Source organism: Eptesicus fuscus, chromosome 20 (genome assembly GCF_027574615.1).
Source record: "Eptesicus fuscus isolate TK198812 chromosome 20, DD_ASM_mEF_20220401, whole genome shotgun sequence".
NCBI classification, from domain to species: domain Eukaryota; kingdom Metazoa; phylum Chordata; class Mammalia; order Chiroptera; family Vespertilionidae; genus Eptesicus; species Eptesicus fuscus.
The window spans coordinates 10,863,791-10,891,093 of NC_072492.1; the positions used below are offsets into that span (position 1 = coordinate 10,863,791).

At 44.9% G+C, this 27,303-nt stretch overlaps 1 protein-coding gene across 1 annotated transcript in view; it reads right to left on the minus strand.

The window, feature by feature from the left end:
- Positions 1-27,303, minus strand: part of DNAH2 (dynein axonemal heavy chain 2) — a 105,292-nt gene that overhangs the window by 24,455 nt on the left and 53,534 nt on the right. Inside the window, exons 41-63 of the mRNA XM_054709352.1 lie at positions 26,906-27,031; positions 18,341-18,559; positions 17,991-18,108; positions 17,647-17,783; positions 16,719-16,856; positions 16,471-16,629; positions 13,906-14,058; positions 13,627-13,718; positions 13,079-13,277; positions 12,708-12,932; positions 11,629-11,733; positions 6,710-6,898; positions 6,418-6,503; positions 6,151-6,281; positions 5,850-5,999; positions 5,336-5,503; positions 4,919-5,079; positions 4,238-4,377; positions 2,988-3,120; positions 2,743-2,882; positions 1,271-1,481; positions 955-1,071; positions 670-811 (exon numbers count right to left, since the gene is read on the minus strand). Of these exons, the coding sequence (XP_054565327.1) occupies positions 670-811; positions 955-1,071; positions 1,271-1,481; positions 2,743-2,882; positions 2,988-3,120; positions 4,238-4,377; positions 4,919-5,079; positions 5,336-5,503; positions 5,850-5,999; positions 6,151-6,281; positions 6,418-6,503; positions 6,710-6,898; positions 11,629-11,733; positions 12,708-12,932; positions 13,079-13,277; positions 13,627-13,718; positions 13,906-14,058; positions 16,471-16,629; positions 16,719-16,856; positions 17,647-17,783; positions 17,991-18,108; positions 18,341-18,559; positions 26,906-27,031 (3,439 nt within the window). The remainder of the gene's footprint in view (positions 1-669; positions 812-954; positions 1,072-1,270; positions 1,482-2,742; positions 2,883-2,987; positions 3,121-4,237; positions 4,378-4,918; positions 5,080-5,335; positions 5,504-5,849; positions 6,000-6,150; positions 6,282-6,417; positions 6,504-6,709; positions 6,899-11,628; positions 11,734-12,707; positions 12,933-13,078; positions 13,278-13,626; positions 13,719-13,905; positions 14,059-16,470; positions 16,630-16,718; positions 16,857-17,646; positions 17,784-17,990; positions 18,109-18,340; positions 18,560-26,905; positions 27,032-27,303) is intronic.

Sequence of the window (27,303 nt, forward strand, 5' to 3'; positions counted from 1 at the left end):
ATCAGGACATCAGCCAGAGGCCTAATCCCACCCTCACTGTCCGGGGTGCATCTCCACTGCTTGGGCATCGCCATGTTTTCCCTCAGCTCAGGGCCCGAGGCCAGAATAACTGACTTCAGCCCACGTTCCTTCTGCTGACCTTGCTCCCTCCTCTAGAACCTCACAGGCCCAGGACCCTCCGCAATCTTCCCAGCCTCATTTCCCATCACTTACCATGAACAATCTCACCTGAACCATCACTCTTTCAAGCTTGCAGGCTATATTCTACCAAGACATTTAAGAGCCAAATGTGCCTTGTAACAGAACTCAAAGCAGAGAAAACCACAAGAATGAAACAGCAAGTCTTTGTTTTTCATTTTTTGATTCTTGCCCTTTGGGGAGGTGGAGGGGAAGCCATTCCTGCCCCTGGATTTTGTGATATATTCCTGTATCTTTATAATAATTTATTTTTTTCTTTTTGCTTAATTTAAGATGAGTTGTTTTCTGTTACTTACAACCAAAGAATCTTAACTGATATTTATGTCTTTTCTTTTCCACCAGACTATGCTCTTGAGGGTCAGTACAACGCCTCATTCATCTCTGTCCCTCCGAGTGCCTGGCACACAGCAGCTGATTCATAATGAATGTTGAGTGAACTGGTGTTCATTATCTCCCGGTTCTCTAGCTTACCTAGCTGCCTCTTGGACTCTGCCCAAGTGGGCTCGTTGCCTCGAAGAATCATGACTGCCTGCATCACTATCTCCACTTGGGCGGGGGGCCGTCCATAAGACTTGATCTCTCCTATATCCTTCTTGTTCAGAGACTCCAAAGCCTGGGGAAAAGGATTCGCTTAGGGAGCAGGGCCAAAGTCAACTCAGGCAGCAAGACCGGTCCTTTATGAGGACAGAGCCCAGCTCTTCTTCCCACTCCCCCAGGGGCTTTGAGGCTCTTTCCTGGGTCTTCTCCCCCTAATACCCGCATGGCCTCTTCCAGCGCCGGCAATGCCTCTTCAAGATCCTTCTGGGCATTGTCAGCCAGCGCCTGGCACTTGACTTCCTCAATTGCAATCTTCTCACTATGGGCTGTGACGGCCTAGGAAGGAAAAGAGGATGAGGGGTTTGGGCAGAGGTGGGGGTGACAATGTTGGTGGTAACACGGAAGATAATGCTAGAACAGCTTTGAGGAATGGAACATGCATCCTGACAGAGTGACTGAGGGAGACCGGAAGCCTCTGCCTGCAGAGCACTGTAGGAGAGGGCTTGGAGGGGGCAGGATACTGCTGGTGCCCCACCTTCTGTTGCTCATCCGCTTCCCGCTTCTGCTGCACAATGATGACCAGGTACTCCTCGCACTGTTTCTGGAACTCAGCCACCTTTTTCTTGGCATCCTCCAGCTCCACAGACATCATTTCCACCTTTTCCCTCGTCTCATCGATCTTAAACAATCCTGTCCGCAGCTTATTGGCCTGGTCCAGCAGCTCCTGCCGCTTCTCTGCCAGCAGCCTGGGGGGGTGGGGGTGGGGGACAAAGGCGAGCAAGGTGCGTGGAGAGGCTGGACTCCCAGAAGGGGGGTTCCCTAGGTAGTCTCACTTCCCAGCGTGTCTCAGCTCCCTGCCGTCCTTTCTGTTGCCACCACACTCTGGTCAGGTTTTTATTCTTTCCTTCCTGGATCATAGCTAACGGCTTCCCAACTGGTCTTCATGCTTCCACTCTCATCACTCTGATCTGTTCTACCTCTCAGCTTGCTGGTCACCGTTTTCACCACACCATTTCCCTGCCGGGAATCTGCCACTGCCCCCCAGTGTGCGGCAGGCAGGGGGGCTGCCGTGAACTAGAAAACAAACCTGTCCCAAGAGGGTGGCCATCTTTTGTCTCTAGCCTGGGAATGAATGTGGGCTCAATATTGCCAAAATTTCTGATTTTCAGAGAAAAGTTGGAAATCTGGATTTTTCTAAGGCTCCCGAGTTTTAAATGTTGGCACCTCATTAAAAAATGTTTTCACATTGTCCAAGCCATAAAAACTGTCTATGCAGGATTGTTTTCTGGGTTAAATAAGAAAATGCATATAAAGGCTTAGCGTGGTAACCAGCAGATAGTAAACGCAATATAAGCCTATGACCCAGGGAAGGCAAGGACTTGATTTTGAAGCTGGGATGTTGTAAGTATCTAGAATAATGCCTGGCACATAGTAGATGCTCAACAATACATATTTAATTAATGACTAAATGTTGACTATCATTATTATTAAATGGCATTTTCTTCACCTTGATTAAAATACTGAATCCAATAAATGAGGGGTTTTTTACATTTCTCTTATATCCTTCAAAACAAATTGTTGTGTTATGCACATAAGAATATTCAATACACCTTAATAAATAAATATATAATTTTTAGGAATGGTGGAAAGTCTAGAAGATATTAAAGGCAGAGAGGAGAGGACTGGGTGTATATATTATGGGTATACACGGCAGTGTCACCATTGTATTGTGGTTGGAAAAAGAAACATCATTCCAGAAAATAAGGACAAAGAGTGTGTGAAGAGGGCTCTAGAGACAGCCACACCCCTGGAAGACCCATCTCTCCTTCATTAATTTCCTGGGCAAACTTAAGACCCCTTGCCTCTCACCTATTCCACATCAGTGCCCAGGTCCCTGAGCCAGTCCCCTTGGCCAGCTCCCAGACATTTTCCATTACAACATTTCAGCAATTGCCCTCAAAAGACCCCAAGCTCCCTGCCCTCTATGTCCCCTACTCTTCTTCATACTTCTTATATCCAGACACAAGTTCCAGGTAGTTGGTGGGTGTGACATAGTTGTATCTTCGCAGTTCCAACAGCATCTTCTGGGAATACTGAGCCACTGACCAGTGCATGGTGACGAAGATCTGGGCCACCTTCCTGTGGATCTGAGGCCAAAGGAGAAAGGATTAGGACAGAGAGTGATGGCAGATGGAGAATGAAATGGAAGAGAGCCCAGGGGGTGTGGAGAGAGATGGGAAGGAGGGTCTCACATTCTCCTGAGTTCCCAGATCTACTCCCATGAGGTACTTCTCAGCCACTTCTAGCAGGGCTTCACGGGGCCACTCTGAGAACCAGTTGATCGTCGTGCAGTTCACCAAGGCTGGGTACTGGCGGATCCAGTTCCTGGCGAGGGGTTGTGAGAGGCAGCTAAGTCCACCTGCAGAGTCAGCCTCCAGCTACCGGCTTTGTCCCAGGTCCACCTACTTTCTAGGAACCTGAGTGCTCCTGTATCTCCTTGTCCAGATTCTTCTCCCCTCAGAACTAGTTCAGTGAAGTATTTAGAAACAGGTTCTGAGGCCAGAAAAGCCGGATTCCACATTTTTACTGGTAGGTGTGCATGTTGGGCAAGGAACTAATCTTTTGAATGTCAGCTTTCTAATCTCTAAAATGGGAATAACAAAGCATACCAACTAGGGTTGTTAGGAGATTCAGTGAGGTGACACGTAAAATACAGTGCCTGGTACATGGTAAATACACCATCTACCATAACTATAAAAAAATAAACAAAATGGCAACCCACACTGCCTCTCCGTACAAGCTCTGTCTTCATCCTACTTTCTAATGCTCTTAAAAATCTAGTCATACCAAGAATGGACAAAGAAAATGTGATCTGTATATACAATGGAATATTATCCAACCTTAAAAAGGAAAGAGATTCTGATACCTGCTACAACATGGATGAACCTTGAGGACATTACACTAAGTGAACTAAGCAAGTCACAAAAAGACTCTGTGATTCTACTTATATGAGATATATAGAAACAGAAAGTAGGATGGTGGTTGCCAGGAGATGGGGGAATGGAAGAAATGGGAAGTTATTCAGTGGGTGTGGAGTTTTATTTTGCAAGATGAGAAATTTTAGAGATCTGTTGTACCACAATGTGAATATGCTTAACACTACTGAGCTGTACACTTAAAAATGGCTAAGATGTTAAATTTTATGTTATGCAGGTTTCATCACAATTGAAAATTTAAAAACAAAAAATCACTCTCTTACCCCCTCCCCCCACAATAAACACACACAATCTCGTCACACCAAGAGGGAGAGGACAACTTCTATGTAAGTAGCAGGAACTTCCCGAAAAAAGGCCAGATCTATGGAAAGGAGAGGGGGCATGCAGGGTGTAGAGACTGGCACTCTTCATGGGACTCCCTCCCAGAAGGCAGGGGAGGCCAAAGCGGGAGGAAGAGTGCTGGGCTCTCACAGGAGGGAGGGAGGAAGCTATAGAACAGGAGTCACCTGAAGGGGTCGCCCACAGGGCTGAGGCAGAGGACAATGTGCAGGTTGTTGCGCACTCGCTCAATGAGGTAGGCAAAGAGGCTGTCCGAGGACTCTGGCACGTGTTCTGCCCGGGCCTGCTCTATGATGTGTGTCTGGATCTGCACAGAAGCCACATAGCGTCAGAGGGCTGCAGTGTTTTTGTTGTTGTTTTTGTTTGTTTTGTTTTAATTGATTTCAGATAGGAAGGGAGAGGGAGAGGGAGAGAGACATCAATAATGAGAGAAAATCATTGATTGGCTGCTTCCTGCATGCCCCACATTGGGGATAGAGCCTGCAACCTGGGCATGTGCTCTGTCCAGGAATCGAACCGTGACCTCCAGGTTCATAGGTTCATGTTCAATCACTGAGCCACGCTGGCTAAGCTGAGGGCTGCAGTTTCAATGGCAGAACCAGAGGGGGCAGCAGGTGAGGCTGAGCTGACAGGGTGTAGGTTTTAAAGCAGCTCCACCCAATAGAGTCCCTAGAGGGAAGATGACCGAAGAGAAACAGCTTTTCAAGCTAAGGGGGGAGGGGGGGGGAGGTGTAGACAGAGGGGCGGGGGGGGGGGGGGCACAGTAGCATATTCTGGGATCTGGGCTTCTTCAGGTTAGTCAGGAAGGTCAAAGAATCAATAAGTTGAGGGCATGGAAGGAATCATACTTCTTCAAATTCATCAGTCTTGTAGAGATTTGGGACCTCGCCTGAGCTGAGGATGTTGTTAATGTCCTCTAGGAATGACTCGTCAGCAATTTGGGTATCCACGAAAAGGAAGGATGTAGCTTTGAGTTCTACCCCAGTTTGGCTGTATAGACGCTTGATATCTGGGCCAGATGAGAAAAGGAAAAGGGAACAGACACTCTTCAGGTTCACCCGCCCATCTCTTATTCCTCTTCTAAGATTTAGGTATCTTACCCCAGCCTTCAACACATACACTAATCATTCTATACTCCACATGGGCCTGGCACAGCTCACTATCTGGCTTCCATCCCTCCTCTCTCTTGTCATTGCAGAAAGTCAGGCATCTGGTCTTTCACTCCTAGCCCCAAACCCTCCCCTGTTTCAGACACCCAGCCATACCTTCTCGGAACTCCTGCTTCCGGTAATGTTTGCTGACTTCAATCTGGAAGGTGATGTACTCACAGATGGATGAGGCCAAGCGGGCCAGACTCTGGCGCCCACTGCCCCCAATGCCCACCAAGAGCATGTTGCCCCGAGGCTGTCCAATGACCCGCACAATCCTTGTGACTGGGGGTAGGGAGGTGGGGGATAAGGGCAATGAGTTGGCTGAGCAACCTCAGGGGACCTCCAGGCCCTAGACTAGGGACTGGGATACCTGAAACTGAAATAGAGGGACCAAGAGGTGTGGAAAGAGGTTAGTATCCGAAGCCCTGGTGGCAATTCAACTTTTAACCTCTACCGTGTCTGTTAGACACCACTGTTAAGAAAAAGCCCCACCCATTGCCACAAAGGGCATCTGGAGCCAGGAAGAAAGGTAACTTCTGGAAGAGACCTGAGAAGGAATCCTTATTTCCTTGGAAATATCACATAAATTGGGATGCCGGGGAAGGAGATGGGAATAGGACATGCTCACTGTGTTCAATAGCCTCTCGGAAGAGCACCAGGTGCATTGGCACGACAGCAGGTGACAGATTGTACTCATTTAGAGCCGTCTCCATGGCTGTCTTCAGTACTGTCAGATCGGTTAGGTCTTCATACACCTTGGGCTCCCTCATGAAGTCCCCTGGGTCATGGGAAGAGGGGGTCAGAGTCTCAAATGCCTGGTCTTCCCCACACTTCCCCGAAGAGCTCTAAGCATCAGGTCTCCATGCCCAACCCCCATTCTTTCCCATCTCCAGAGTCTCCAGCCTATGGTAGCACAGCTCCCAGCTCACCAAAGATAGGAGAACGTTTGTTGGGACAAAGATTATGAAATGTGAGGTCAAAGAAGGAGCCGAGTTTGTCACTTAAGATAGCCACAAAAGCTTCTGTGTCTGCCGTGTCAACCAATCGGTCAGAGAAGACTCTGTTGGGAGGGAGTTGGGGTGAGATCTAGGAATAAGGAGACTGACCCTAGGAAAAGGGGCATCAGGGTGGGGTTAGAAGCAGGGCTTGGAGCAAGGCTGCTGAAATCTGGATCTGGAGGGACACGCACATCTCACCTGAAACATTCATGGATCCAGAGCCGTGTAATGCTGGACTTGGTGTCATGGAAGTCCTTGTTGGCTCTGAGCATGCCCTGAAATACCTGGGGAAGAGGCATACTAATGGGATGGAGGGAGGAAAGAGATTTCCTTCAGAAATTTTAGAGGTCAGGTCAGAGAATGCAGCATTCGAGGATGCAGGTAGTTTGGGGTCTATCGAATGCTACTGAGCTCCAAGGCTTACTTTGAGAAGAGAATACCTGTAAGAAAGCTGTGCCAAGCAAAAGGGGCAAGTCAGATGGAGTTTTACCTTGGAGATATCTCGAAGGTTGAAGAGGTAATGGATCTTGGCAGGCGTGGGCAGGAAGCGTTGTACCACAGTGTTGTACACATCTAAAGTGGCCTCAGTCACCACATTCCCAATGGGCTTCACCTCCTCCTCAAAGTCCTGAAGCTTCTGATTGATCATGGTGCCAAATATTCGGATGATCTGAGACTCCTAGAAAAAGGCCTCTGATTCGCTTTCACAGGTTCCTGGCCTTTTAGCCAGGACTGGGACAGGGTGAAGTGAATGAAGCACTCGTCTTGGGGAAGAATTTAAGAAGCACACAAAAAAACAAAAGATAAAACAAAACAAAAACCTCCTCAGAAATCAAGAGAAATAACATTTTAATGCAATATTTAAAAATCAGCCCTAGCCTGTTTTGCTCAGTGGATAGTGTAAGCCAGCAGACTGAAAGGTCCCAGGTTCAAGTCCAGTCAAGGGCACATGCCCAGGTTGTGGGTTCCATCCCCAGTAGGGGGCATGCAGGAGGCAGCTGATCAATGATGTTTCTATCTCTCTCTCCCTCTCCCTTCCTCTATGAAATCAATAAAAATAGATTTTTTTAAAAAAAATCAAAATTATGCCCTACCCAGTTTGGCTCAATGGATAGAGCATTGGGCCAAAGGGTCCCGGGTTCCATTCTGATCCAGGGCACGTACCTTGGTTGCAGGCTCCTCCCAGGCCTGGGACCTGGGAGGGGCTTGTGCAGAAGGCAACCAATCGATGTGTTTCTCTCACATAGATGTTTCTCTCTGTCTTTCCCTCTCTCTTCCACTGTTCCTAAAAAAAAATCAATGGAAAAATAAATATCCTCGAGTGAGGATTAACAAACAAACAAAAATCAAAATTAGGACTTCCTAATGGCAGCATAGGTAAATGCTGTACTTGAATCCTCCCACAACCACATAAATAATACAAGTAAACTATAGAACAACCATCATTCAGAACCACCTGAAATCTAGCTGAATGGAAGTCATACAACGAGGGATTTAAAGAAGAAGCCACATCGAGACTGGTAGGAGGAGCAGAGACACTGAATAGGCTGTTCCCACATCATGTATGGTGGTTTAAAATCAGGAGGGATGTCTTGGCTGTGGAGGTTCCCCTTTGAGGAGCAAGGGTTCCAGACCCACACCTGACAACCCCCTCTTCCCCAGCCCAGAGTTCCAGTGCCAGGAAAACAAGTCCCCATAATTTTGGCTGTAAAAACCAGTGGATATTGAGGCTGAGGGAAATGGAAGGCTACTGGAGTTCCAGGCAGTTCCTCTTAAAGGGCCCAAGCACAGACTTACTTGGACTCACTCCCTTTGAGCTCCAGTGCTGGGGCAGCAGCTTGAAAGGAACCAGGGACATATGGGGAGGAACTGAAATGTCTGGCATCAGGGTAGGAACTGGAGGGGAGCAGCTTTCTGCCAGACAAAATGCTGACAGAGACCATCATTCCTTTTCTGAGACCCCCTTCCTTCCTCTCCCCCCACATACAGGACTAACAGACAGGAGCCATATCTGAATCTCCATTAACTTTGCTCACACTGTTTGCCCTGCTCTAGTGATTTCCTGAGACACTGGCCCACCCAACTTGCAGGTCCACTCAAACAATTCCCAGTGGCTTTCCCATACAACTGGCCTCTTGCCTCATGCTTCGGACTTTCTTAAAATCTCTCAAACAAGCAGCATCTGGCTTCTGTGTACCTCCTACCTCTTTCTAAGTGGCTCCAGGCCCAGCACTAGCAGAAGCCTGACTTGGTTCACAGCTTGGCCTCTCCTGGGTACCTCCAAGCACAATACAAGTAGCAGCCATCTTCAGATTAGTTCGTGTGGGAGGCTCCAGGCAGGACACAGGCAGTGGCTGACTTTGTGCCTCTAAGAGGCCCCAGAACCAGTGCACCTGGTGGACAGTTTCAGACCACACCAGATTATAACCCTACAATCTCCATACTCAAGGTGAGCACCAAAGCCCTACTAAAGTAAGTCCTGCTCCATAGAGTTCACTCTTGCACAGCAGCTCCTCCACTGTAATTGTAGCTGGTCATCACAGCCAGTCCTCACAGCTGATTGGCCTGGGGGTTCAATCCCTCCCAGTGATGCCAACAGCAATCAAGGCTCAACTACAACAGGACAGTGCACACAGCCCACGCAGGGGCACACCTGGAGTGCCCAGCTTGGGTGACTAGAGAGGCTGCATCACTGGGCCCTACCGGACACCTACTACACAAGGCCACTCTACCAAGGCTAGGAGTCGTAGCAGCTGTACCTAATATAGGAAAGCAGCCAAAATTGAGTGACAAATAAAACAAACAAACAAAAAAAAACAGGTCCCAAATGAAAGAAAGGGATAAATCACCAGAAAAAGAATGAAATGAAATGGAGGATAGCAAGCTACCAGATACATAGTTCAAAGCAATGGTTATAAGGATGCTCAAGGAACTTAGAACTTCAACAGCATGAAAAGGGACATAGAAATAATTTTAAAAGTACCAGTGAGAAAGAAAGGATACACTAACTGAAATGAAGAATAATTTACAGTCAACAGAGTAGATGATGCCAGCAACTAAATCAGTGATTTGAAATATAAGCAAACAAAAAATACCCAATCAGAACAGAAAAAAGAAAAGAGAATCCAAATGAAGATGGTGTAAGGAGCCTCTGGGACTTCAAGCATACCAATATTCATATCATGGGGGTACCAAAAGGAGAAGAGAAAAAGCAAGAAATTGAAAATCTATTTGAAAAAAATAACGTCAGAAAACTTCCCTTACTTGGTGAAGGAAATAGACATACAAATCCAGGAAGCACAGAGAGTTTCCAACAAGATGAACCCAAAGAGTCTCCCACCAAGATGCATAAAAATTAAATCTTAAAAGCAGCAAGAGGAAAGCAGTTGGTTATCTACAAGGGAGCTTCCAATAAGATGGTCAGCTGATTTCTCAACAGAAATTTTGCAGGCCAGATGGGAGTGGCAAGAAATATTCAAAGTGATGAAAAGCAAGGACCTACAACCAAGATTATTCTACTCAGAAATTTAGAATTGAAGGTCAATAAAGAGCTTCCTGATAAGAAAAAGTTAAAACAGTTTATCACCACCAAACCATTATTACATGAAATGTTAAAAGGTCTTCTTTAAGAAAAAAAAGATTAAAAATATGAATAAAATGGCAATAAATACATATCTATCAACAATTGCATCTAAAAATCAAAATAAATGAACAAGTGGAATAGAAACAGACTCATAGATATGAAGAACATTTTGACAGTTGCCAGATGGGAGGGGGCTTGGAGGATGGGTGAAAAAAGAAGAAATTTAGAAGTACAAATTTGTAGTTGCCCAGGACCAAACCAGAAAGGGTCAGACCTGCATTACCACCATTTGTCCACCATCCAGAACTGAAATGTCATGGCTGACATGTACACATAAGGAACTGTTTGACATTGAAATTGGGTCTCAAAAGAACTGTTGGCCCAGAAATAAACTCACTACAGACTGATTCATTTGCCTGTCAGCATAACCATTATTGCTTGTCTCATTTTCGGTTCTTATAAGTGTATTTCTAATAGCACATGATCTCACTCATCTAGGGGAAATAATGAACAACATAGACTGATGAACAAGAACAGACCCAGAAACAAGGAGACATCGATTGGACTGTCGGGCCTCAGAGGGAGGGTAGGGGAGGGTGGGAGTAAAGGGGAGAGATCAACCAAAGGACTTGTGTGCAAGCACATGAGCCTAACCAGCGGTTAATGACAACAGGGGGGTGGGGGCATGTGTGGGGAGGGGTGTGGGATGGGAATGGGGGGATGAAAACAAATATGTGATACCTTAATCAATAAAGAAATTTTTTTAAAAAAAGAATAGTTATGGGAATGTAAAGTACAGCATAGGGAATATAGTCAACAATCTATACTAATAAAAGAGAAAGATGCAAATTGACCGTACCTTCGCGATGCCCACCAGCCAATCAGGAGTGAGTATGCAAATTAACCCAACAAAGGTGGTGGGTTAATTTGCATGTGCAGGCACCAAGTGGCTGGGGCGTTCCGCACCGCCCCAGCCACTCAGGGCCTCTGGGTAGCGTGGGAAGGCAGGGCCAGAGCAGAAAGGCAGTGCCGGCGGCCAGGGAAAGGAAGGCCCATTCTTGCACGAATCTTCGTGCATTGGGCTTCTAGTATTCTAATAACTACATATGGTGTCAGATGGGTACAAGATTTATCAGGATGATCACTTAGTAAGTTAAGTAATTTCTGGGTTGTACATCTGAAACTACTATAATATTGTATTTCAACTATAAATGAAGAATTTAAAAAATGATGTGAAAAATCAAAATTAATGCAAAATGCCTATGATGAACAAATACCAACATTTTAAATAAAAATGGGATTAGTATTTATTGATTTTTATTTTTGCCTCAGGCTCCAATATGGCTCAGCATGGTACTGTGCCAACCTTGTATTTATTTAAAATTTTTGTATTTTGTTCATAATAAAGTTTTGGGCTTACTTCTTTTTAAAAAATTGCATTAAAATGTTATTTATCTTGATTACTGAATATTTTTGGCACCCCTGAGTGCTCATTGGCCGCACCCTAATCCTGGGAATGCTCTAGCTCTCAGCCTTGTAGGATCTACCTTCCTGAGCCTATTTTGGACCCCCTGCATTCTCTGCCCACTGGGACAATGAGTCTTGACATTCCAGAGCCAGCAAGCTATACCTTCATCCTGTGTCTCTCCGGCGGAGAAGTGGAGTTTTCTACAGTGGCAGTCCCCCCTCCATATATTACAGCCCCCTATACGCGGCTCTGCTCAAGGGGTCCCCAAGCCCCCTCCTTGATCTGCCCCTCATTTTCTAGGACACAGATGGCTTTGCCTTCTACAGTTCCCCCCTCTGCTAGTCCCAGTTGCCCTCACTGTGGGGAAGGTCATGTTGATGATGTTGAAGCGACTCTGCAGCCTTGAGGAGATGACAGTCCGTCCACCCCCGGGAGGGCCCATGGCAGCCATCAGGAACATGTCCTAGAGAGCAAAGACAAGATGAGACAGAGACAAATGAGAAGAGGGGATGAGAGGAGGCAAAGAAATAGGGACAATGTAAAGGAGCCAGGAGGAAGAGCGTACACGGAGGACAAACGGGAAGAGGGACAGGGACAGAACCAGCAGGAAGAAACATGGAGTAATGGGGGCAGGGAAAGGTAAAGCGAAGAAAGGGATTAGGGACATTGTTTTAGAATTATTAAAGTGATGTATCTGTTTTTATTTCGTCTTATAATGCATGTGCCCAAATTAGAAAATAGAGGTAAGTTAAAAACCAACATTTAATTATATCTTCTAGACTTTTTTTTAGGTGTGTATATCTATCCACATGTGTGCATGTATATATTCTCAGAAACACATGGGGGGATAAGGACACATATGTAATACCTTAATCAATAAAGAAATTTTAAAAAAGAAAGAAACATATGAATATGTTACTTATTGGCCCTGAATGCCAGGTGATGACCACCCCGGAAATCAGGCTGGAATGACTGCTGTCCCCTGATTCAGGAAAAAGAAACAAACAAGATGCCCAGAATCCCATGGGAGAAGAGCCAGGACTGAAGGGAGCTGCCTGGATCCTGGGTGGGGAGCAGAGAACTGACACCATGGGGGTGTTTATACAACAAAGGGAGACAGAGAAGGCCTGGAGAGGGGAGCTGTAGACCCTGGGCACCTAGACAGTTCTGGGTGGCAGCAGGTTGGCATGTAAGCACGGTATAAGAGGCCTGGAAAAGGAGTGGAAGTTAGAGGAGAGTATCCTTTGGTCAGAGTCAAGGAAGAGAGTTAATAATAGGAACTAATAATTTAGGAGCCAGTTATCTCAGTCCTGAGAAAGGCAGGATATTCCTGTAGAAAGGAACTTAAGATTATGGTATGCTATCCTGACATCCCAGTGGAGGGGGGACCGAGCCTATCATGGGAGGAAACAGAGAACAAATACCGCAGATGCTTACTCGAATGTACTTGACGGTCTGCTTCAAACGATCGTACCAGAAGCCATAGTCAATCCAGAGGCGGAGCAGTTCCAGGGGTGGCTGAGACCCAAACATGTCCTTAGCTGGCATATTCAGGTCATCCATAAAGGTGATCATGCTTTTGCCCCCAACTGGCACGTAGACACCCTTGGTTCGCTTCTCCACCCTGCTCTCAATGATGCTCTGCACATTGTTGGATGTGGTCTGGTGAAAAGGGAACAGAATGAATGCGTAGGTCCTCCAAGAGAAATGCCGGTTAGAGAGGAGTGTCAATCAAGTACTTGGATCCCAAAAGAGAGCAGAAGGCAGAGAGAGAGTGGGAAGTGGGCAGCCTGGAACCTGTTACATACATGTGCGGACATGTTGACAGTGAGCACTGACCACTGGCTGGAGGGCAAGGACTGCAGAACACTCTGGGCAATGGAGGTCTTCCCAGTCCCCACGGGACCCACCAGCAGGACGGGATTCTGGTTGGCCACCATGGTTCTCACCAAGTGGTTGTAGCGAACGGTGTCGACAGTGGGCACCATGATCTTATAGAAGGGGGAGCTAGGGAGGAAAAGCAATTGTGTCTCAGGGATCACTGGCCCACTCCTTTCTAATTCTCTCTTTATTCTGCCTCCCTGTGTTTATCTTCCTCGGGCATCACTACTCTCTGATCACCAACCCTGCCTCCTGTCGGGCCTGGGGATCAGACCTTCTCCTCAGGATCCTGTCCCATTTCCCCTCCATCCCATTTCCTATACTCAAGAGTCATCTCTGCTCTGGGTCCACACTCTCCTTTCTATAGCTCACTTTTGCTTCTATGCCCCAGCTCTCTCACCACATCTCCCACCAACTGCAGCCCCAAGTCTGAACCATCCCCAAGTCTGAACCTCCCTCAAGGCCTGTCTCTTACTTTGCAGGGTAGCGCCAACTCTTAGGGAGCTTATCCTCAAACGATGTCCAACTCCTCATCTTGGGGTCCACAAAATACTCATACACCGTGTCCTGAAGAAGGAATGTGTGTCAGGGTACAAGTCTTCCTTTAGCTCTCCCCTGCCCAGACAAAAGCGCTCACAGACCACTGGTGAAAGAAAGAGAGCTGGGCTGGCAGGCTGAAACTCAAGAAGAGTGTGAGAATCGGGGATACAGGCAGGTTCTGGAAAAATACAACAGCTGGTTTGGGGGCCCCGACCTTATTAGGAAAAGAGCCCTCAATCTCTCGGAGGTAACTGTCAATCTTCTTGCGGCCTTCCTCATCCACAGAAGCACACACAGACCAGATCATGCTGAACACAAATGTCAACTCTACCATGAAGATATAGTTTTCACCATCAGCCGGGTTCACCTGGATGGAAAAAGAAAAGGGGAAATATCCTAAATCTAAAAGGGATGGAGGGATCTACTTTGGCAAATCACCACAAAGGCTTAGAGTTTTCCTCCCTCCCTGGATCTGTTTGGAAAACTATATAGGTGTAGACAAACCTAAGTCTAAAATATTTAAATAAACATGAAACTCCTGGTAGCCCAGAAGTGGCCCTGAGTAATTATAAAACACAGCAGGGGCCCAGCCACTCCAGGCCTACCCTGATGGAGTGCCCACGGGTACTCAAGGAAGCAGGTCCAGGGACATTTGTGGTGACTTCTTTATAATTACAAAAAATTGGAGATAACCTAACTGTGTACCAGTGGAGGAATAGAAAAGTAAAATGCCATGTTCTACCATGGGTTAGTGTATAGCAGTGAAAAGTAATGAAATCAATCTACATGTCGCTGCACAGAACTCAAAAACATACTGTTGATTTAATGACCATATTGCAAGTGTGGTATAGAGCATGATGCATTTTTAAATGCCTTGTTTTTTATGGATACCTATGTGCTTTTAAATGTGTATTTTTAAAGACCTGGAATGACACAGATAAACACACTACAGTAGTTACTTTTGTGGAGGTGGGAGTAGACCGGGACTGGGAGGGTGGAGGTGATCAAAAATAACTTCAGCTCTGTATGAAAAATTGTAATTTTTAGGAAGAAAACTAGATTCAACTGTTACTTGTGTAATTAAAAATTAAAATGTACCAACTTAATAGCAGAAATAGCATATTTAGAGCTCATGCTCTCAACCCCCAACCCAAAGGGCACGGGCAGATGCTGCTCTTTGATAGGGTGTATGGTGGGTGTGGGCTGTGCAAACTCCACGGAACTCCTTGGGGAAAAGGGCCAATAGACAGCTAACCTGGCATTCGTATAATGTATAATCTCTAACATAATTATACATTCGTATAATGTATAATCTCTAACCGACTGTGAAACAGCCACAGACCCATGGGTGGGGAGCTCTTAAGGATGAGTTCTAAATTAAAATACCTAACACTGCCCGGCCAGTGTGGCTGTTATTTTTGTTTGTTTGTTTTTTTTTTTTAATTTCTTGTTGAGAGTTACATACGTCCCTTTTTTTGTGGCTCAGTTATTGAGCATCGACCCATGAATCAAGAGTTCACCGGTTCAATTCCCGGTCTGGGCACATGCTCCGGTTGTGGGCTCAATCCCTGGTAGGAGGCGTGCAAGAGGTAGCCGATCAATGTTTCTCTCTCATCAATGTTTCTATCTCTCTATCCCTCTCCCTTCCTCTCTCTCTAAAAATCAATAAAAACATGTTTTAAAAATAAAATAAAATACCTAACACTGCAAGTAATGTGACATACAGAATGTTGTCCAACCCAAAATATTGGTCTTTAGAATAATCCTCAACCCCCAAAATATAGGCGGGAAATTGTGTTGAGACTCTCTTGTCTACCATAATCCATCTAGAATCCTCAGTCTGTCCTTCCATCTCACCTCAACATGCAGCACATCGCACCATCCTCTTCTTGGGGTCCCTGCTGCACTGCAGGGTCTGCATGCAAACACGACCCCCACCCTTCCTTGCCCAGCGGGGACTGACTCTTGTGTCTGTGTTTTTGTGAAGGCCATTCTCTTTACCTAGAATGCCCTCCTCGCTTCCCCCTCTGCTCAGGCCCCTCCCTGGCCAGTCCTCCTCAGCACCTGGGAGTCACTGATACTATATTACTGTCCTTTTCCTATATGTTACCTTGAGTTCATCCACATAGTTTTTTTATATATTTTTTAAGTTACATTAATTGTGTCAGGAATGACATATACTGTTACAGATCTTAATTATTATGTAACTTTATATTATCAGTTTAATTATCTGACAATGTCTTTAAAAATGATACAAACCGTTTCTGGGCAGTGATTTAATCTCAATGGAAAATATAATTTTGGTCCTTACTCCATAATTCTAAACTGAACAAAATTTTTCTTATGTATCAATTAATCTGGAAATTTCTAAAACCCCTCAGATTAAGTTGGGAGCTCCTTCCAACAGAAATAGTATCCCAAGACTTAATATTTATTTTTTGAAAGGATAGAGAAATGAGGAACCACATGAACTACCCTCAGTTCCCAAAACATAAGGAAGAAATTATAGTGAGACCCATCGTGTACAATATCCAATTTAAAGATCTTAGTTTGGCCTTCCAGTGCGTATGCGTACACACACACACACACACACACACACACACACACACTCACTCACGTGTGCTCACACCCCTCACTGTGTCCATGGTGGGTGTATCCTTCCTTTGTTGTCTCTGTTCCACTCAAACCAGGGGGTCAAATTCTCAGACACACTATTTCCCTGCAGTTGTCCCAGGAAGTCATGAGCCTGTCCTGCCTGGTCCTGCTCTGGTCCCCTTACCCCATTCTCTGGCGTGGCCAGGGCCGAGTACAACTTGCAGAGGGAGATGATTCCACTGTATTCGGGTAGAGGCACCACTTCATTGCAATTATCCTTCTTGAAGGCCAGAATCTTGTTGATAAATTTTTCGAACATCCGTTGAAGGGGCTCTATCTCAGCCTGGAGTTGAATAGGAAGGGGCTCTTTATTCATTCTTACGTCCCATAGGCCATGCTGGTTACCTTGCCTCTCCTCAATTCCCCTCATACCTTTGGCCTCTTCTCCAGCCAGGACTGCACGTAGGGCTTCCAGCCCAGATCAGCATAGTCAGTGTACACCATCCCACAGCGAGACACGGTGGCTGGAGAGGCCACTGCCAAGTTCTCCACTTCAAACAGGAGAGACACCTAAGGATAGACCTTGTCACAACCTTGCCTTTCGCTCCTCCCCACCCAGAACTCTGATGCCCCCAGATGACTATCAAGTACCAATTGTGGCAGGATGAATAAAGATCTAAGCTTTACAAGTGATTTGCTTGTTAAAAGAAAGAAGGCTTATTCAAAGTTATTGTTAGGATGTGAGGGCGATCTGGCTGCGACATCTGTCACCCCATTGATCGCCAGGGTTGATTCGGCTCATCTGGCTGGCTAGGCGGGTGTCCCCCTCCTCCCTCACCGATCCATGTGCGTCCCTCCCGAAGCTGCGAAGCTGCACGCTCGGTCGAAGAGGACACCTTCCCCCCAGAGGAGAGGACCGGTCTTCGGTCAAGGGTATACGAGTAGCTGCGCTCCCCTGATAGAACCTCCAAACAAGCTCTCAAAGTTATTGTTATAAAAAACCTCTCTCTCGCTCACATTGTTTGAGTGGGTGGAAAAGGGTGGGCTTTACAGCCCAGGAATTCATCACCCCCGGTGCACAGCGCAGGTCCTCCCGCCCCGTCAGTGGAAACGAGCGTGAGGAGGGCTGCTCAGTCCACGCAGTGCTTCCTAGTGCACCGGCTTTTCCAGCGATGGCTCCCCACAGCCGTGTGGACGGGCATTTTTTCTTCAGTCACAGGCTCCCCTGAATCCAGGCCTCCTCCTCCTCCTCACCTCTCTCCTATAGAACTTCCTCTTCTCTTAGGACCCCCTGCTCTTCCCCTTAGCCTGGCCTCGTGCCTCCACTTCTACGGGGTCTCGGGAGTCAGGGCCCCTGTACCTGCTCAGGCATTGAGATGCGCTCGCCGTTGATGAGGGTCAGCACTTTGTTGTCGTCCATGACGGAGTTCATGCTCTCGATCCACAGTGTGTCCACAGGGCCATCGAAAAGGATCCACTTCTCGTCCGGCTTCTCATCTTGGTGGAAGGTGGTCAATAAGGAAACCGGAGCTTCCTCCCGAGGGCCCGCCACACTCGTCCCCTCACGGAGGCAAGCCGATGCTTCCTTGTACCTCAGCATTCTCCAAGCACTTTAGTCCCAAACTGAGCTTTCTATCCCCAAAACGTCCACCCCGCTAGGAAATTTGGGCATCTGTTCTCCCAACCCCATGATCCTTTGGGTACCTGAACATGCCAACCGCATGACACTGGATAGGATGCCATCTGTCCATTCATTAGAGCCAAGGTCATATTCCCCATACAGCTCCCCTAGGGACAACGCCTTAGGGTTCAAAGGGAACTCCTAAAATGACACAGGAAAGGGTTTTGAGCTGCTGGCAGACACAATCCTGAGATCTCCCTTTGTGTCTAGGGATCTGTATTTGCCCCTTCTCTCTCTCATCTCTCCCAGGCCTCCTTGGAGCCAGGCACTGCCTCCTGGCCTGGCCTGCCCTCCCTGACCCAATGCATCCTTGCCCCCAGCCTCCACCATCTTCCTGCTACTCTGCCAGTGACTTCACAGTCCCAACCCTTACCCTAACAATGTTGAAGTTGGGGTCTCCAGCACGACACAGGGAGGACAAGGAGGACTGAAGAATTCTCCATGAGGCAGTCTTGCCGCTGCCCGTACAGCCCACGATCATGGTGGAGTGGCGGGAGTTCTTGGTTTCATACAACTGGATGACCTTGGTGAGGGTGAATGGTGTGACCTGCAGGCCCATATCTCGAATCTCATGTTCAATGGTCTCCCGCAGCTGAGAGAAGGGGAAATACAGGAAGTAGAAAACAAGGGAGAGAAAACTGCAAAGGACTTTCAAATCTTGCCAACACCTTGGAGGATAATGTTCAAACTATTAAAAATGGCACCAAGACCTTTTGCACTCTGGCAATTGCTCATTCCTGGGAAGCTGACCAATTGCAGACTTAAGAGATTGGGCTCAGCCGAAACCAGTTTGGCTCAGTGGATAGAGCGCGGCCTGCAGACTCAAGGGTCCCAGGTTCGATTCTGGTCAAGGGCATGTACCTTGGTTGCGGGCACATCCCCATTAGGGGGTGTGCAAGAGGCAGCTGATCAATGTTTCTCTCTCATCGATGTTTCTAACTCTCTATCCCTCTCCCTTCCTCTCTGTGAAAAATCAATAAAATATATTAAAAAAAAAAAAAAAAGAGATTGGGCTCAGCTATGTGAACGTAAATCACTTCTCTGAGTCTCTGTTTCCTCATCTGTTAAATAGGAGTAATGGTGGTATTTTTCTCATAAGGTTATTGTATCGGATAAAATAGTCAACATAAAACACAATGGCTGCCCTGGCCGGTGTTGATCAGTGCTTAGAGCGCCAAAAGGTCTATGGGTTTGGTTCCTGATCAAGGGCACGTACCTGGGTTTCAGGTTCGATCCCCAGTCCTGGTCGGGGTGTGTGTAGGAGGAAACCAATCAATGTGTCTCTCTCTCACAAATGTTCCTCTCTCAGCCCTCCCTCTCTTCCCCCACTCCCTTCCACACTCTGTAAAAATTAATGGAAAAAAATAATCTCAGGTGAGGATTGAAAACATACACACACAGTGTCTGACATGTGCTGTATACATTTTTTCTAATATTATTCAACAAATATTTATTAAGCCTCTATAGTATGTGCCAAGCAGTATGTTGAGTGCTGAGAACAAAGTAGTTCATCCTTCTTCAGAGCTCACAGTCGGTGGGAGAACCAGACATTAAACAAATCATCACCTAAGTTAAAAATGCTTATATCCCTGGCTCGTGTGGCCCAGTTGGTTGGGCACCATCCCATGCACCAAAAGGTTGCGGGTTCGATCCCTGGTCAAAGGCACATGCCTAGGTTGTAGGCTTGATCCCTGGTAGGTGGCTTGCAGGAGGCAGCCAATTGATGTTTGGTCTCACATTGGTATTGCTTTCTCTCCCTCTCCCTCCCTTCCTCTCTCTCTGAAGGTGAGGAGGAAACTGGTCTTGCAAGGCGTGTCAGGCCATAAAAACTGTGAACAATGCACTGCCCTGGTGGGGGGTGGGGGGGAGGGTCATTATCGCTGGCCCCAGGACAGATCATCAGATATGGCCTGGGGACCCCCAACACCTGGGGGCCTTCCTGTAAGCCCACAAAAGGGGGCGGAACCATATCTGCAAGACCAAGACCCCAGAAGGTTATAAAAAGTGAAGCCCTCTGGGTGTTTGTTCACTCTGATTTGGAAATTATTCCTGGAGTCCACTGGTATTAATAAACGGGGTCCCTCCCTTTCTCTAGGAAGCGTGCTTGGTATTTCTTTGGTCTTGTGCAACAAAGGTCAATAAAAATAATAATTTTTTAAAAATGCTTATAGAACCATGACCATATGGATCAGTCCCAGAATAGTGTGACATTTTAAAATAATACAGCCAATGCAACCAAATAATTTCAAATAGATGCAAGATCTCTATTTGTATCTCTCAAACACCACTAAGAGGCCTCATTACTACTTCCTTCCGCTATCTGAGAATTAGTTTTATTAGTATGTTTGCATGTTGTATAAATATAGATGTGAATAAAACCAAGTCCATTTTTGTATCCCAGAGTTTTCATGCTGTGGTCTTTGATGAACCTTCATGTCTTTAGCAAGGCAAAGCAAAGCCCCTAGTAGATGTTATCTGTGTTCCTTAAAATGTAGCCATAAATATTTTTGTTAGTAATGGCTGGAATGGCATCACAACCAAGATAAATAGGAACTGGAGATAGTATTGATTATAAACACTCATCTATCACAAGATTACCAGAAGGCATGGCCCCTGGCACATCCTGCAATCTTTGTCTTATCATTAGTACCTGAGTTAGACTATAAAAAACAGTACTGTAACAAACTGCTGAGTCCTCTGTCTGCTCTGACCCTACATTCCTGTGAGTAAATTACCCTACAATGAATTCTGTTATATTCTATGAGTTGCCTGCTTTGTTTGTCCATCTTAAGATGCCTTCGTGTCTTGGCCCTTACACCTTTGCTCCACTGTCAGATACATGTGTTCATGTTTAGCATCATGCCACAAGTTTAGGATGTCATTTTTTAAAAATTAATTTTAAATATTTTTGCCCTGGGCCGGTGGCTCAGCTGATTGGACCATTGTCCCATACATCAAAAGGTTGCAGGTTTGATCCCTGGTCAGAGCACGCATGTACGGGAGCAACCAATTGATATTTCTCTGTCACATTGATGTTTCTTTCTCTTTCTCTCTCTCTCAATCCCTTCCTCTCTCTCTAAAATCTATAATTAAAATTTTTTTCTGTCCTGACCGTTTGCTCAGTGGTTAGAGCAGCAGTGTGCAGACCAAAATGTCAGTTCTATTTCCAGTCAAGGGCATGTACCTGGGTTGCAGGTTCAATCCAGGGCCCTGGTCAGGACTCCTACAGGAGGCAACCAATGTGTCTCTCTCACATGGATGTTTCCCTCCCTCCCTCCCTCCCTTCCACTCTCTAAAAAAAAAAAAAAAAAAAAATCAATGGAAAATATATCCTTGGGTGAGGATTAAACAACAAAAAATTCTAATTTCTTCTTTGACACATGAATTATTTAGAATTCTATTGCCTAATTTTCAAACATTTGGGCTTTTAAAATTATATTTTGTTATTGATCCCTAGTTTAATTCTATTGTGGTCAGAGATCATGCTCTGTATAATTTTCAATCATTTGAAATTTATGAGACCTATGCTTAATAAACTAGCACATGGTCAATTTTGGTAAATGTTCCATGCACTCTTGAGAAGAATATGTAACTGCAATTGTTGCATACAATGTTCTATATGTGTCAAATCAAATCTGTTAAAAGCATTCCAATCTATATCTTTATGGATTTTTTTTATCTCTTTGCTTTATCAAGATTTCTCGAAAGGACTGTGGTTTAATCTATTTCTCCTTTTAGTTGTGGATCTTGTTTTATCTATTTTGTGGCTATATTATTAAGTGCATACAAATTTAGAACTGTTTTATCTTTTGGGACATGGACCCTTTTATCATTATGAAATTAGAAAGTCAACTTTGCCTGATATCAATAGAGTTATGATTGTGATCAGAAAATGTTTTGAATAAATTCTTTTGAAGTTTTTGAGGCAGATTTATGGCCTTTACATGGTCAACCTTCCTAAATATTCTATGTATGCTTGAAAAAAATGTTATTCTTCAATTATTGAGTGCAACCGCTATAGGTGTTTACTAAATCAAGATTATGTTGTTCAAATCTTCTATGGTATATCCTAACTGATTTTTCTTTTTCTTTTTTCCTAACTGATTTTTCATCTGCTTAGTCTGTTAGTTACTGAAAGATGGTTTTTGTTGCTGTTGTTTGTTTGTATTTAAAACATCAATGATGAGTGAGAATCATTGATCGGCTGCCTCCTGCCTGCCCAACACTGGGGATCAAGCCCTCAACCCAGGCATACGCCTTGAACGGGAATCGAACCGTGACCTCTTGGTTCATAGGTCAAAGCTCAACCACTGAGCCATGCTGCCCGGGCTGAAAGATGTTAAGATCTCCACTACAGTGCTAGATTTATCTTTCTCTTTGTAATTCTGCAAAATTTTGCTCTGTTTATTTTGAGACTATATTATTAGGTGCCTCTAAATTTAGAACTGTTTTATCTTCCTAATAATTTGGACCTTTCATTATTAAGTGACACTCTTCATTTCTAGTAATGCTTTTTGCCTTAAAATCTATGTTGCCTGCCCTAACCGGTTTGGCTCAGTGGATAGAGCATCAGCCTGCTGACTCAAGGGTCCCAGGTTCGATTCCGGTCAAGGGCATGTGCCTTGGTTGCGGGCACATCCCCAGTAGGGGAGGTGTGCAGGAGGCAGCTGATCGATGTTTCTCTCTCATCGATGTTTCTAACTCTCTATCCCTCTCCCTTCCTCTCTGTAAAAAAAAAATTAATAAAATATATATATTTTTTAAATCTATGTTGCCTTATATTTCTACCTCAGCCTTCTTTTGATTAGTATTTGCCCGATATGTCTTTTTCTATTCTGTGACCCTCAACCCTTTGTCTTTAGGTTTTAAAGATTAGTATAACACTGTCTACTATTCAATGTATGACATATTTTCCCTTTCCTGGACAACTTTTCTGTTTTCCCTAGAGGTTAATTGCTGCTGTATTTTGTTTGCTTGGTTTTTAATATACTAATCTCTAATTCAACTTCAAACTCTGTCAGTTAACTAAATCTCTCAAAACATTTTGTCACATGAGGCACGCATTTCTTCTTTCAGAAGTCCTCCTGAAGCATTCCGATTCACTCCAATCTAGACGGGCTTCTCTCTGTCAGGGGCACAGCCCTCCTCCCTGTCCTCCGCTTTCCTTTCTTGGTATGCTCCAGCATTTTGGTAGAGCGTACTTTCCAGGAACTTTCTATTGCAGGTAACATTTCTTGAGAGACCGCATATCTGAAATATCTCTTATTTCGCCTCTCATGTGACAGGCTGGGAATAGAATTTGAAGTTGAAAATCATTTCCTTCAGAATGGAGTTAAAGCTGCTCCATTGTTTATAAATTCTGTATTACTATTGAAAAGCCCTTGATCGTTTGCATGTTACCTCTCTCTCTCTCTCTCTCTCCTCTCTCTCTCTCTCTCTCTCTCTCTCTCTCGGAAGCTTGTTAAATCTTCTCCTTGTACTGGTGTTTTAAACTTTCACAATGGTGGCCCTAGCTGGTTTGGTTCAATGGACAGAGAATCGACCTGCGGACTGAAGGATCCCAGGTTTGATCAATGGGCATGTAACTCGGTTGCACACTCCTCCCCGGCCCGGGCCCTGGTCAGGAGGTAACCAATCAATGTGTTTCTCTCACATCGATGTTTTTCTCTGTCTGTCTCTTCCACTCTCTCTAAAATCAATGGAAAAATATCCTCAGGTGAGGATTTTTTTAAAAATTTCACAATGACAGGGCTTGGTAAGAATTTTATCCATTGCGTCTGTCATATGTTTGTGGGTTCTTTCATTTTGGAAACTTAGTTCTGGGGGTCCTTCTTGATTGTTTCACTATCGATCCTGCCCCCTCTCCATTTTCTCTGGTCCTGCTTTTTGGAACTCCTATTATTTGGCTGTTGTCCTTCTTGGCAGGCTTTTGAATCTTACTTCTTTCCCCTTTGTCTACTCTATTTTCTGGAACATTTCTTTTTTAATAGTATATCATGGTGACAATATCTTAATTTTATCTTAACCACTGAGACTACAATGATTTTTTTTAACTTTTCTTTTCTCTGCACTACCTACTTTCTCCTATTTGCTTTTTCCTGGTTATTTTGGCTGCTTTCTTATTAGAGGCTTTCCGCAGATGTGTGTGACTCCTGGTTTTCTGCTCACATATAAGGGTGGAGAGCTAAAAACCGAATGGAAGCCCTGAGCGCGAGTGGGGCTTACAGACTGAGTTTCCCTGTCGATGACTTTTCTAGGACCTGCTTTGGGAAATTTCTATTCTCAATGTTTTGGTCATTCCTCTTAGGCTAGACAGATTCTCCAGAGAAAACTCTTCCAATTTTCTGTCTGGTTGCCAGTATTCTGGGAGCTGAGATATGAAAGAAGACAGTCTCAGTAATCAATGCATATAAGCATTCACTTAATACCCCCCTCTTCTTTTTTTAAATCCTCATCCAAAGATGTGTGTTTATTGATTTTAGAGAGAGGGGGGAGAAAGAGAGAGAAACATTGAGTGGTTGCCTCCTGTATGCCCTCAACCAGAGATCAAACCTGCAACCTAGGTATGCACCCTGACCAGGCGAACCTGCAACCTTTTGGTGTAAAGGCCAACGCTCCAACCGAGCCACGCAGCCAGGGAAATTTCCATTTTTAATAGGGTTTACTCATGCCCGGAACTATATCTGTCCCCCGTCCAGAGACCTACTATTTTACCCTCTAGTCTTCTGCCAAAGTGGGAGAGACCTAGTCATCTGGGGTCACACAGAAGGGAAGATCTAGAGATCTTCCAAGATAGTTTACCTCCAACCCTTCTTATTTTAGCTACGCCTCCTTTATTCCCTACTTACAGAGGCATCTAATACCACAAATGCTTAGCCTTTGGAGAACTGCCTCTCAATTTCCCCCACTTCCAGCCCTCTCAGCTTGCTAAGTTACAACTTATTCATTTCTTTTTTTTTTAATCCTCACATGAGGATATTTTCCATTAATTTCTAGAGAGAGTGGAAGAGAGAGGGAAAGACAGAGAGAAACATGGATGGGAGAGAAACACATCAGTTGTTGCCTCCTGCACATGCCCTGACCAGGGCCCGGGCTAGGGAGGAGCCTGTAACCGAGGTACGTGCCCTTGACCGGAATTGGACCCGGGACCCTTAGGTCCGCAGGCCAACGTTCCATCCACTGAGCCAAACCGGCTAGGGCTCCATTTGTTTCTTATGTCTAAAATTTTTGTTCCATTTCTCCCCTCCTCTCCATCCTTTTGGATATAGATGCCTTATTTTAAAAATCTCCTTAGAGTATTGTAGTGGATTTTCAAAAGGTAACAAAATTGTTTTCAATCCACCTTCTTTACCTGGAAGTACTCTATATATTGAGTAGTTGTTTTAAATCTCAATTATAATATTTTTTCATTTTAGAAATTCTATTGGCTCTTTTTCAAATCAACTTAATTTAGAAGTCTCTTGTTCCTGGTTCATAGTTTCAAGCTTTTATTTCTTTAAACATATTAAATTTAGTTATTTGTAAATTCTGTGCTGATCATTTCAATATCTGAAGTCTTTGGGGATTTAATTCAGCTGTACTATTGTTCTTCTGTTTTGCATTCATGGTATCTTGTCCCCTTGTGTGTTTTGTGACTTTTTACCAGAAGTTGTTCATTTTCTTGGACTTCTATCCTGAATTTTTATGATAATTCTTTGAGGCTTCCAGAAATTTCTCTTCCATAAATAATTTGCATTTGCTGCCCTAGCCAATTTGGCTCAGTGGATAGAGTGCCGGCCTACGGACTGAAGGGTCCCAGGTTCAATTCTGGTCAAGGGTACAAGCCCGGGTTGTGGGCTCAATCCCCAGTAGGGGGCATGCAGGAGGCAGCCAATCAATGATTTTCTCTCATCAATGATATTTCTATCTCTCTTTCCCTCTCCCTTCCTCTCTGAAATCAATAAAAAATATATTTTAAAAATAAATAAATAAATAAATAAATAAATTACATTTGCTTCTGCCAGTCACCTGGAGGAAGCTAACAATCTAGAAATATTTAAAATTAAGCTTTAAGTTTGAGATTTTGGGGGTTACACAGTAGAATAAATTATGACCATAAACTATGTAAGGGCTGACCTGCAGTGAGGAAATTTCAAAAAGTTTGCCCTCTCCTCCCATTATCTGTCAAAACAAGCAAATATCTTTACTGTATGGACCCTTTTCAATGGTGGGCTTCTCATTTTTCCATTTACTGAGGGCGTTTCCCCTCACAGACTGAAGGTCATGCAGGACTGGGTTTTCTAAAATACCTCCAAACTTGGGCTACTTTCTCTCCTCTCCCCAGTTCCTTAAATTCAACAAGAAAGCCAGCTGTTACACTCACTTATATTCCTGCTTTTATTTCCTCTCCCCATCCCAGAATATTTTCTTTCTTTCCAGCTTAGCAGTGTATTTAAAAATATGTATTCTTATATTTTTATCCAGAATTTTAGTGGTTTCAATGGAAAGGATAATTCAGGGTGTTTAAACTACCACTGACAGAAAAGAAATTTCTGTACTTTCTAAAATCCTCCTCCACCACCCTCCTTCCATTCCACTGCCCTCACTATCGAACAGTTCCTAGCAGTCTCCCCTCAAAACTCCCTAAACGAGGAGAGAAGAGTCAGGAAAGGGCAGATGGGTATAGAGAAAGTAGAAAGGCCAGTGGATTCGAGATCTCAATGAAGCCAAAGTATCAATGAGTGGAAGTACTTGAGCCAGTGAGTTGGGGGTTGGGGAGAAATAGGGAGTTGTGGTGAGAGAGTAGAATGTTTGAATAGGTCGGCACCTTTTTATAAAGGCCAACTGTCTTGCTCAGGTAACAGCTAATGAATAGCAGAACAAGGCCTGGGAACCAAGTGTCATGTTTCCAGATCTACATTCACATCTGAGGTCAGGAAGTGTATTGAGGAACACATACCTTGCCATAATCAAAGGCAGGCAGCTCAGTGCTGGGGAAGAGATCTTGCACGATGGCATTGAATAGTGGCACATCGGATAAAGTCAGCTTGGCAATGTTCATATCTCTCATTGAGAGCAGCAAAACCTGGGTGGGAAAACACAAAGACTCGGGCTGGAGGAGCTAGGACTTAGGTACTCACTAAGCCCTTCCTCTCCAAAGGGTGAGGGGCAAGAGCCAAGAACAATGTCTCTACCTGAGCTAGTCTTTAAAAAAATGACACGCCCTAGCTGGTTTGACTCAATGGATAGAGCATTGGCCTACAGACTGAAGGGTCCTGGGTTTGATTCCGGTCAAGGCCCGGGTTGCAGGCTTTGATCCCCAGTGGAGGGCATGCAGGAGATAGCCAATCAATGATT